The sequence below is a fragment of the Zeus faber genome (genome assembly GCF_960531495.2).
Source record: "Zeus faber genome assembly, chromosome: 3".
Lineage (NCBI taxonomy): Eukaryota > Metazoa > Chordata > Actinopteri > Zeiformes > Zeidae > Zeus > Zeus faber.
In genome coordinates this window covers 7,873,562-7,886,046 of record NC_137190.1, presented here as the reverse complement: position 1 = coordinate 7,886,046, position 12,485 = coordinate 7,873,562, and the positions used below count along the sequence as shown (strand labels likewise).

The 12,485-nt window shown below is 45.4% G+C and overlaps 1 protein-coding gene across 1 annotated transcript in view; it reads right to left on the bottom strand.

Moving 5' to 3' along the window:
• LOC307228242 (AT-rich interactive domain-containing protein 3B) overlaps positions 1-11,534 on the bottom strand; it is a gene marked incomplete at both ends in the record, with an annotated part of 52,857 nt that extends 41,323 nt beyond the window's left edge. Inside the window, 2 exons of the mRNA XM_079997854.1 lie at positions 10,000-10,644; positions 11,499-11,534. Of these exons, the coding sequence (XP_079853980.1) occupies positions 10,000-10,644; positions 11,499-11,534 (681 nt within the window). The remainder of the gene's footprint in view (positions 1-9,999; positions 10,645-11,498) is intronic.
• Positions 11,535-12,485: the final 951 nt, after the last annotated feature.

Sequence of the window (12,485 nt, the reverse complement as noted above, 5' to 3'; positions counted from 1 at the left end):
ACAGTCAATCGGAAAAAAAGGAAACCAAAATATATGTATTCTGGGAACTCTGCATGATTATACCAAAGACCAACAGCGAGTAGAGCAATGTTGTTTATTATTCAATAAATGTATTTATGACCTCAATTCAAGAACAAGATTGACCCGTTCAGCAAAATTTTCAGAAAAAGTGATTTGCATACTGTGGAATAATTCCGAAACTGCTTTGTAAGCAGACCGTGCATATATTTGTCACCATTCTACTGTATATTGGACAGTATAAAAGAAGATGACATGATATCTTGCAGGCAAATCATTAAGCTTAAACAAACAGAATATGTACATTGCTGGAAGCTGAAAGACGATGAAACATGTCACATACACACATCATTCGACCTATTATACATGCTGAAGCTCAATCCATAAACTATTGCAGACGTCAAATATATTTAATGAGATTAGATGTTTGATGATTCCTGTGGATAAACTGGTCAACGTAATGTCAGACAAATGGAAACACAAAAGGTAGGGCTCAATGTTTAATACACAAAATAATACAGCAAGAGAAAATTTTCATTCATTTACTTGCATGTTCAATCTATGGGGGCACATGAAAATGTACACGTGAAAACATACATTTCAGGATGTCCCAATACGTTTTCTGGTATTATTCACAATGAATTCACGTGTTCCGACCCTTCCATCAAACTAACATAAAACAGATCTAGTCGTGCTTTATTGGTTGTAATGGTAACTGTTCTGTTCTGTAATCTCTCTTTGGTACTGTGGTTTTAATACATGAACGGAAGTTTTTCTGGACAGTACACATGCCTGGTGACTGGTGCATGAAGCTGCAACTCAAACCATTTGAGTTTCTGTCTCCCAGGAGACATCAATTGCAGCCCTACTACTCTCAGAAAACAGATGAATAGCAAAGACTTAAAACAAATTATGTTACTTTTTATGATGGTTGTACATTAACTTAGTCCTTAACTTAGAAAAATAACTTAGAAAACCTAAGCTGACTCGTTCACAAGGGTAAATATAAATTAACTTTAGTTTCCCATAAGTACACAGGATTTTTTTTCCATTACCTGGAATATATAGATATTCCAGGTAATGGACAGCAGAAAGGGTCCATTCCATGAAAGCGTGTTTTTTTTCCCCCCAACCAAGGACACCGTCCATTTGCTTTTGTTGGAAACAGACAATAACTCATTTTCATTTTGCACTTTAAATCAATATTCTTTGAAAGTTGCTTTCACAGAATAATGGCAGTCGCCTCTATTGAAACTAAACACTGAAACTCAACCCCAACACACTGTATATTCCACTGCCACTTGGCCCCAACACACGTTGTTAGAATGTGTGGCGCTCACGGCAGGTTTTCTAATTACATTTATTCGTAGTGGGCAAACCTGAGATGTCTCTGTTTGACCAGATGGTCGGCTAATCAAGACCGATTCTACCCGGCAGGGGGGAAGGGTTGGGGCATCCAAAATCTGTCACTTATATTATTGAACCGTGCTCCAGAGGTACAGGCCGCGGGTTTCCTTTAAAAAGAGAGTAGCTTGTGAACAGTTGCACAATATGCAAATATCAGCCATTGGTGATTGTGCAGAGTGAGTTCTGATGGCTACCTCTTGCACCTGGAGGCATATTCAATAATGTATGTTTCTTATAATTTAGTGAAAAGCACACAGCTCTCTGCATGAGAATAATTATCATAATGGTGCTTGGGGAACACAAGGCTGGAAAGGTGCAATATAGCTGGAACTTACTAATTATCTACTATCTATCATTGCAGACCTGCCCTCAAATATCGCTGTTAATAATTCCATTTTCTGCGCCACTTTTTAATCATTTACTAACGCAGCTTTTGAAATTATTGACTCCAGTTGCCATGGTCCATAGTTCTATTCTCAGTGTGATTGTCTATTAACCAGATCAGCAAAAAGACAAAGCCAGACAGGTTTTTAAGTTATTTGAAATGTGATTTTGTGATCCACGCTCTTCATTTGTCAAGCTTATTTGATATAATTGAATTTACATTTATTTTGAAAAAATATATATATAATAAATAAATAAATAAAAACAAAACAAAATAAAAAACCTACACAATCCTCAGATCATGGACATTAAGATTGGCTGTATCCAATATAAACAACTTATTTAACAGTGAACAGGTGATATGAGCCCACTAAAATAGTATGCATGTTGTATATCACCATTTCATTTCCATTACATGCACTACTTACTAATGACTGCTTGTAATGTTTGTGATCTAGGATCTGTAAAGCTGATTATGCCGCTGATCTCATTGTAAGTTGCTCTAGATAAGAGCTTCAGTCTAGAATGTAAAAGTTGGCAGCTCAGCACAGAAGACATATGCCAGGCATTTTTCCTTCTCCGCTGATGGGGGCTGATGCTTACAAGTGCGCGGTTACACTCGGCTTGTGTGTGTGTGTGTGTGTGTGTGTGTGTGTGTGTGTGTGTGTGTGTGTGTGTGTGTGTGTGTGTGTGTGTGTGTGTGTGTGTGTGTGTGTGTGTGTGTGTGTGTGTGTGTGTACCACTACTATAAACCACACAAGATGTTGGCAGGCGAGCAGCGAACGGCGGCAGGAGGAAACGGAGCCAAACAGATCTGAGGAGAGGCGGTGGCTGGCTGCAGGAAAAGCATGAAGCATTCTACGACTAGCTCTTTCTTTTTCCATGGCGTGGCATGGTGCCAGGGCCCAGTCAGCTGGTGTGTTTACCCTGAGGGCCTTTGACACAGTGGTCCACTTAGCACCTACGGGCCTCTGACACCGGCCTGGAGCTCAGCCAAAGCAGCGGCTGGAGGCAGTCAAGACCGCAGTTAACAATGGAGCTAAAAGATCTCCCTCTCGTCACCACCGCTGTGCTCGCCGCTGTCCTAGTGTTTTGTTTTTATTTTATTTCTATCTTTTTTGGCCCAATTTGACTACGTATGCAAACCATCCAAGATGCAACACTGCTCATTTTACCTATTTTAGCAATCTTGGAATTGACACAATTCACACTCTTTTAAATTAACTTACTTAATTTATATGCAGTTCAACCCACAAAATAATGAAAATATTTTTGGCAGTTTGAATGAACAAATTCTTTCTATATATATCGTTAGATAACACACCCACTTAAGCAACCGTGTTTTACAGAGGTTTATTGTGGGGGGATATATTTTGATGGATAGACCATCACAACTGGACATCACATGAAGGAAACCGGCACATCCATCTCCATACATACCTATAGATTGGCATTTTACATGCAGCTAAATTGGAATTTGATGGATGAATGAGATTTGTCATGGGGAAGTTGGTGCCATTAGCTAGGAACATGGACGTGGATGGACCAAAACAACAATTTCCCACTCTCGATACCCAACTTGAATTGTTAACCTAATCCTAAAGTGTCATTACATTTCACTGCATATATGTATGAAAGTATGTATATGTATGTGACAAATAAAAATCTTGAATCTTGAATCATCTAATACTGGCGAACCGATCTAAATTAAATCCATTACTTTTACTGAAGAGGAGAGACTGTGACAGTTTCTTGGGGGGGGGTTTGCATTGGGGATTCCAGTATTGGTACGTCCCTATTTACCTGAGATACTAATACGACTATGTGCGTTCTAAGGATGGCAGAACCTCAATCCAGCCACAAGGACACCATAAAAATGACTCAGCACGTAAAGCAGACTATATAATATATATATAAATACAGCATGTACAGTGAACCTCCACAGAACTCCACTTGCAGGCTTTGCTCAACAGTGTCATTTGACCTGGGTACATTTCCCTGCAGCTGCTGAAGGCATTGGTGGACGTCTTTGTCTCATTCCACCATTTCCTCTCCTCTGTTTGCCTTCATTAAAGAGCAGGTGTTGAGATATGCTGACTGGGAGTGGTCGTGGAGGACCAATGGAACCAGCGATGGAGGGGGCTTGTGGTTTCACTGCCCACTGATCAGATTACAGCAGCTATCAGTGGCTCGGTTTCCATTAGAAGCAAGGAAGTCAATCCTCTGGGGACGAATTGGAAGGAGAAGAAACCCTAATGGAGATTCACCATTTGCATTTAAATGTGAGAACTTTTAGCCTGTCTATTCAATTGGATGCTGCCTCAGCGGCGATGCGCATGAGAAGCGATTCAAATAAAAAAAGAAACACAATTTGCATCGGTGCTGTGGAGTCAATTCACCTGCCAGGCAACACTCACACAATGCAAGAAAACCTTGAGCAATACACAAAGGCCACACGTTCCAAAGGGGAAAAATAGCTATATAGAGTTGGAAGATACAATTTTCCCTTCATCTTAGGATAGCTGCTCTTTAAAAGGGGCCAAGGTAGCATATAGGTAAGATACTTTTATGAAGGGATGTGAATTCCCACAGATGCACAGAAAATAAAAATAAAATGGTTATAAAACTACATATAAAAGAGATATGCTATCTGAAATAGAAACTTTTGAAATAAGCACAAAAAATGATGACCTTTATTTGCAAGAATCAGTGGACATGAAACCATTTGGACAGGCTCCACCCAAAATAAAATTAAACCCATATCACAAGTTGAGTTTCATAACCCGTTGTTCAGTGCATTTACGCTCAGAAAGGTAAATACACTGAAGAACAGTCTCCTTGACGTGTGAAAGTCAGACTTGTCATGACATTGCGTAGACACCAAGTCTCGTCCTCCAGTTGATATTGTCTGGCAGACACTCTGAGATGACCAGCAGATGTGCCCCATGGGACTTCAGGCAAAGCATAAAAAAGTATCTGCACCAGCAACCTCAAACCCCGTCCACCCCACCTCTGAACACCCCTCTCTCTTTTAAAATTTTTTTTTTTTTAAAGATCTTTTAAAACCTGGTGAAACAAATGAAGCGATGACCTATCAGAAGCCTTACGATAGCCTGACTGTCGTGCCCCTCCCTTCACCACCACCACCACCACCACCACCACCACCCACGTTACTGTTTGAAGAGTTAACTCTAATTCCGTCTGGAATGTTTCCTCTGGGTGGGGCTGTGTGGTGTGTTGAGACAGACCAATAACCCCCCACTCCAGTTCCTTCCACTGCATCTCCTCCCCCTCCCCCTTCATCTCCCTACTAAATTCAATACCTCTATTTTTGGCCTGGAGGAATCTTCCACACCAGGCTGTCAGGGGCAGGACAGCACAGGCTCTGCCGGCGCAAATGGAGTCGGCAGAGGGGGATTAGTCCATCACCGCCGATCATGCTGACAATCTCAGTGCTCGCCACAAACTTGTGTTACGGCTCCGGCTGCACAAATAGACTCTAATATTCAATTAACTCGCTGCGAAAATGTTTTTTTGTGTGACTAATTGTGCAGCTTCAAGTTTGCATTTGTTTCGTTCCGGACGCAGAAGCTAAGAGTATCGTAACAGTTGGGAAACATTAAGCCTGGCCCGCTCCTTTCAGAGGCCGTCTGGTTCTAAAGGTTTCATTACCTACAATCCAGGCACTTGAGGCCTGCTGTTAATGAGGCAAAGCAAAGGTCCACAAAGCATTGAGCTGCAAACACAAACAACAATATCGCATGGCAACACTCCCGGTAAAGCATAGAACAAACACGTCCACATAGTTTGTTTAGGCAGCTAAACAAACTCCACAACCAAAGTCCCGATTTGAAAAAGAGAGAATTCAAAGTTACACAAAGAACAACGAACGGTGGCCGAAAATTTCTATCACAAAGTGCGCCAGGACCAGATTCAAGTGGAGAAGAATCATCCGAACAGCTGTTTTAATGTCCTCAACCTTGTGTTACAGGCATCTCAAACCCATAGGGTTTCTTCACATACCATGTGGCACACAGCAAAGGAGAATTTTAGCTCCACACGCTAAAAATAAAAAAGGTGGAATAAGTCACCTTTAGCCTGCCTAATCTGCAGGGGGATCAGCGTTGTAGTTAAGGGTACCAAATTTGGAAATTAGGTTAACCATTTAGTGTCCAGCCCATTAATCACAAATGCCATTAGTAACAACATTTTCCTGTTGTGAGGTCATTGTTGATCGACCGAAACAGATCCTGGCAGGCGGCTTAAGTCATTCCATATTCACAAAACGACACCCAGAATAATTATGAGAGCTTTGTCTCTTGTAGGTCAAAAGTACATTCTATAATATGGGTGGAGGAATTATGGACCCCTGAATAGATATCCATAGGGCCAAGGATCACCATTTGTCTAGATGTTATTACATGGAAACCCTATCTGAGAAGCATTTTATTGTTATATATGATGCAAAGTGTCTGCACCGCAGCTAGATTGGAAAGATTGGTTCAGACAAAGAAGTAGAGAAGTCATTACTATAAATTTGGCATTTGTGTTCATATCCTCACTATTGAAATACCAGTGCAGCATGACAGAGACCCTACGTCATTGAATGAAAGGTACTTAAAGTGTACACAACATATGCAATTTTAGTCAAGTGTGGACTAGCTCTTAAGGCCAGTTCACACCCTGCTATTACACAGCAAGGAGGGTTTGAAACAGTCCAGTAACCCTGGAAGAAGCTGGTAAAAGTAAACACACTTAAAAAACAACAACTCAAAACTATTTCAAATTTTAAGATATCCACATAAACACACATATGATTGAGTTACCGTTTACCAAAGGGTTTAATATAATTTCAGCCATCTGATCACTGGTGGTCTAAACAACCTTCATTATAGAGCTTTGTATTAACAGGATGGAGACTGCAGCTCCAGCCTCATTACATCAGCATAACAGGAAGTCCAGTGCAGTAAACCAATAATCCCAGCTCAAACAGGAAGAAAGACAAACTAAACCATTCAGCGCTCTCTTGTTAGTTGTGGAATGTGAGTAACCAGAGACGAAGATGTTCAGAAGGCACAATTTGGGATCACACTGCAGCGTACGCCTGGGTGGTGATGCGGACAGCTACTGGCCGACACCTTTCTCACACTTCTAGCAGTCCCCCCCCGCCGGTGCCCCGGCAGTGGGCAGTGGCATCGTGGGACATTTGTTCCACATTCCAATGTTAAAATGTGTACTCTGGGCCCATCTGCCGCATACAGTGCCCCGTTTATTCATCATAAACGGCCTGTGAACAGGGCCTGTCGTTCAGGGCTCTAAAAGCTCACACAAGGTCCTCATCGATCTCTGGGCTGCAGCTGTGCAGCTTCCCACTTCCTGCCTGATGGGTTGCTGGGGCAACAGCTAAATTATGCAACAGCGTTCGCGTAACACCAGGTCTGGGTGCCTGGTCATCGGCAAGGGCAGGGCTGCAGAGTTAAACGATGGAGGCCGAGGAGGCCACCCGGAGCATCTCCGCGCACAATAATGCAAATAAAGACCCGACTGCTTCGCCCTGCTCTCTGACTCCATTTTGTCTCATTTGTTAGCGGCAGAGTTCCACAGGAAGTAAGTCGATGCCGACTCCCAACACCTGTAGCCTTTTGCGGGGCCATCCCCAGACACAGCAGCATACAACGGCTTTACCGCACTGGGCACGGAGACCACACTGGACAGTGTGGGGTGCACACAATCAACCGTCCCACAGCATGATTAAAGCTCTATTAATCACAGAGGGATTATCACAGGGAAGGGAGGAGAGGGGATATATGTGTGGGGCCAGGGTGGGGTGGGTGGATTACAGAGGGGGTCACTTGGCCTGGGTGACCTGCTGTGGTTCGGGCCAGAGCAACAGGGTCCATTGGACAGGGCCCCGCTGACCCTCCCAGATCTCTCTCCACGCGACGCCTTTGTCCGACCTCTTGTTTGACAATTATTTACTCTGCTGTTTAGGGCAGGGCCGAGGTCAACGCGTATATATCACTGACAGAAAAACACTAGCTACTCCTGTCTGCCCCTCCCCATATGGCAGCAAACTGATTCAGGAGAGCCGCTTGGAAAGACAGCGAAAAATAAGTGCTATGACCAACTCTACGACTTGAGCTGAATGTAGATAATACGGACCAAGGGGTCGAGCCAAGTCCTTATTAAAATTACAGTTCCCTTGATCTTATCTAACCACAAGGCTGAGTTACATTTCCTCTGATGTCTGGCTGTGGCCTGTGCGACTCTGTTGCTTCTTTTAGAATACAATAAATGTACTTCCATGAACACCACCACCACTATAATGCAGGGACGGCATTTGCAGCATCTGCCAGGCGCGTCTCTGGCTGCTTCCAAGACAATGACGTAATTTTTATTTTATTTTTTTATTAAAACATTTAAAAAACGCTGTTTACTGCTTCCATGGCCTCCCTCCCCCAACATCAGTGCAACCTGAAACTGCCTGAAGAGATGAGCCGTCATTAAATACTGCAGAGCTGACATAATGACAGGAAAGATAAAAGAGAGGAAACAAAAAGGCCAGACCAATTCTAGGCCCATAATGCCACCCCTCCCCCCACCCCCCCTGGCTTTGGCCCGCCCCTCCTAATAAAAGACACCGGGCCACAGAGAGGGTCCTGGTCAAATACAACTTTGCTGCTCTGATCTTGTGTTCTGAAACAAGGTTCTCACAAAGCACAGCAGCCTGGCAGACAATGCTACCAACCCCTCTCCCCCTAACAACTTTGGAAAGAATAATCGGTGGAAACAATGCAGTCAAACTCCATTTCGTTCACTTTCAATAGTGGTACAACACGTTCCAGAAGGTCTCCTCTGATCTTGCTGGCTGACAGTTGAAATGAAAACACAAGCTATCAAAAATCTACAGTAATGAAACACTAGTAGTACTACTACTACTACTACTACTACTACTATGACTACTTCTACTACTACTACTACAACAACAACAACAACAACAACACCTCATCATTCCTTTTTACTACCCATCAGCCTCTCTATATCCAGGGCTTGTTCGCTTGTCGTTAGAAACTTCCAAATCAGCCATTACCCTGTACTGTTTACAGCAACAGCTAAAATTGGAAATGTGGACTACAGGGGCGCCGTTCAAAAACATTTGGCTTTAAATAGCCTGCAATAAAATCCTGGCACACTCGGATACTGTACGTCCTCTGACACGGCTCACTGTCATGTAACTACAACTTTTTACAATCACTCAGCGGCGCCAAACAAAGCCGCCTCTTCAACTTACTTCCCTAGTGTTCAGGCTAAACCACATGGAGTCAGGTTTGGCTCCCTGCTAGCATTCTAGCGCACTGTAACAGTGCAATGAGGCAATATTTACCTTCAAGGGAAAGTGCACTTGGCAGACAGCCGAAACTCTGGAGGGGGTGTAAAGTCGCAGCTACTGTGCTCTACCTCTAACCCTCCCAACCCCTGAGAGCCGCGTGCCGGGCCAGCCAACCACCCACAGCCTCCCAGCAGCAGTCCTGCCTTGATTGACTCTGCAATCTGGATCGGGGCCAAACCAGACCCTGAGTGCAGTGCCAGCAGGGACACAGCCATAAAGACGGAGCGAGAAAGAAACGGAGAGCAAAGGGAGAGTAAGCGTGGAGGGATTGGAACTCTGCCAGTACCCACTTAGGAGTTTTTTTTTTTGCCACAAAAGCCAACAGGCGGTCAAACCTCTGCAGAGACTTGAAGTGCCTCCCAAAGACACTCCTTGAAAGGTTAGAGCCACGGCCAAGATTAAGCAGTAGCTCACAGCTGGGTGGCTGGCCCGAGCAATCTGACAAAGCACATAACCAGAGAGTGGAAAATTAGTTAAAGCTTTCTCCCTCTCCAGATGACACGAAACAGAAGAAGGACATCTGTGTTTTGATTACTCAGCTCTGTGTCGACTGGCTGCACCAGGAAAGATCGCACAACTGCGACAACAGATTATGAGCTGAGGAGGAATAACGGGTCAAAACTTCTTTTGGGGGGCAATTGAGATATTTTATAAACATCTCAGGCAGACAACATGGAAAACATGCACGGCTAGAATGGTATGTTTTAAGAACATAATGAGGAACAGATGAAAACAGGAATTGATGTAATAAGGAGGAAATGGTTTGGGGGGGTGGGGGGTGCGCACGGCGGCACACTAACCTGTTTGAAGTGGTCATCGAAGCCCCAGTCTGCCTGTCCGTTGGGGGAGGTGGCAGAGTGGGGCCCCGCGGGGGACAAGCTCTCGTCGGGCTCCTGCTTCACCTTGATGGGGGGCGAAGGTGCCCACTGGGGGGCTGAGGCCGCATAGCCGGTGAAGGGGCGGGCCGGCAGGCGGGCGGCGCTCTGCTGCAGCGCCAGGGTCTGCTTGCGGAGGAACTCCAGACCGCTGGCTCGGCCCTCGTCGTCGTCGTCTTCGCTGCCCTCGTCGCCTTCCATCATCTCCTCCTCGTCCTCTTCGTCCACAGAGTCCCTCCCTCTGTCGTCGTCATCCTCCCGCTCCGAGTCCACGCTGCTCTGGTTGGACACCCGGGGGGGAGCCCCTCCTCCGGCTATGCCCCCGGCCAGACTCTTGCCCATGAAGCTGGCCCCGGAGGCGCGGGCGGCCGCCAGGATGGCCTGCTGGGCGGCCACCTGCTGGGCGTACATGATGTGGGCCTCGCGGAGCCTCCTCTCCTTACGCTCCATCTCCAGCCGGGCCTGCTGCTGCCGCTGCAGCTGCTCCATCACAGCCTCCAGCTTCATCCCCCCGGTGGAGCCCGCCTGGGGGTAGGCGCTCCCTACGCTGGGATCCTGAGACATGCTGGGCTGTGGGCAGACAACACGCACACGACCAGGATATAAACAAACAAATGCAGAAGACAGATAGATGGATGAAATTGTGTATGTAATTGTAAGGGCAATGATTACACATATCTGTTGGAACTGTGGCAAAAATCAAACCCAGAAAAACACATAACATGGGATTCTGGGTCCTGTATATTAAATAACATAGGTCAACAGATGAATAAAAACAAGTCAGTGCTCGGGTCCCCGTTGAGAATGAGACCCCATGTCTCAATGAGATTGATTCAAGGCCGTGGTGCCTAAAGGTGTGTCATTGAAATTCCCCCAAAGTTGGGGATATGATAAATAATGCAATGGTAACAACGCCAATTCTGCGAGGCGTGTTTTTACTCAACTCAATTCTCCACGAAAGGGGGAACTGGACACACACACACACACACACACACACACACACACACACACACAGGATCACTGAACAGTGTCTAAACAAGCCGCCATGTCCTGTACAGTCACCACCATCACATCACATCGAAGAAGGAAAACAAACGGGTGTGTTAGGGCGGATTAAAAGTGGGGTGGAGGTGTCAAACCAACGTGCTCAAACTCCTTAAAAAAAAAACAAAAAAAAAACAAAAAAAAAACAACAACAACAATAATAATAATACTACTAAAAAACAAAATAAAAAAAGCAGGAAGGTGTTTAAATAAACGAGGTCGAGCAGATCCGTGCGCAAATCAAGTAGAGGCTCTCCGTGCGTCCGTCCGGGACCGCGACCCCGGGGTGACCCACCCCGGCGGCCCCGGCCGGGGAGCCGGAGCGGGGGAGAAGGAGAGAGGGAGAGAGGGAGCGAGAGAGAGGGGGGGGGGGCACTCACCATCTGCGCCTTGCCGCTGCCTGAGTTGTCCACCATCCCTCCTTCGTCTGCTCCTTCTTCCTGCTCCTCTTCCCTCGCGTCGGGCACGCGCCTTCAATCAGCGGGAAGCGGGCGGGGGCTCGTGCACGCTCGGAGGGGCCCGGGCGGGGTCTCGGTCGCTCCTCTCCGAAGCGACGCTTCCAACCGGGCCTTTCGCGGGTGCTCCTCGTTCGGCGCGGAGGCTTTATTAAAAAAAAAAAAAAAAAAAAACGACGCGGAGCGAGTGGAAAGCGGCCCGGGCTGCGAGCTCGCAGAGCGGAGAGGTGGCTCCCAGGCTGACCTCCCCTCCCCTCCGGAGCGGCAGCCGCACAGGGCCCCGCCCCACGCCCGGCAGCAACAAGTACTGGCTGTGTACAAATACTGCCGTTACACCAGGACGCTAAAACACACAGCGACAAACAAAAACATAACGCATAAATACACAAATGAAGCCGTTGTTTTTGTTTTTTTTTGGGTTTCCCTCCCCCGCCGCCCTGCCCGGTTTATTGGTTTATTTTTTTTCATGTTTTATTTTTTCGCCCCGAATCAAAAGAAAAAAAAAGGGGAAATCTCACAAAGAATCTGCAGGAATATCGCTACGTCAAACGGTACCATGAAACCAAACGGAATTCACAATAACAATGCACTGACAATTTTGATTTGATCATTTTTTCTTTCCCCAAAAGCGAAAGAAAAAAAAAATCGATAATAAAAAATTATATATATATATATAGTTTTGATTTAATTCATTTATTTTTCCAATCAAAAAATATCTTAAAACAAAAGTCTCGCTGCCTTTACTTTGCAAGACTGCCATTACGTAAGGGCAGTCTTGCAAAGAAGAAGAAGAAAAAAAAAACGTTCAACTTATAGTTTCCCCTTTTCCCCAAAATCTCATCTCAACCCCAAGAAAACTCCGAAGAGAAAAACGATCCCAAATAAAAAGAAATCTACCAAGAAAAAACAAAC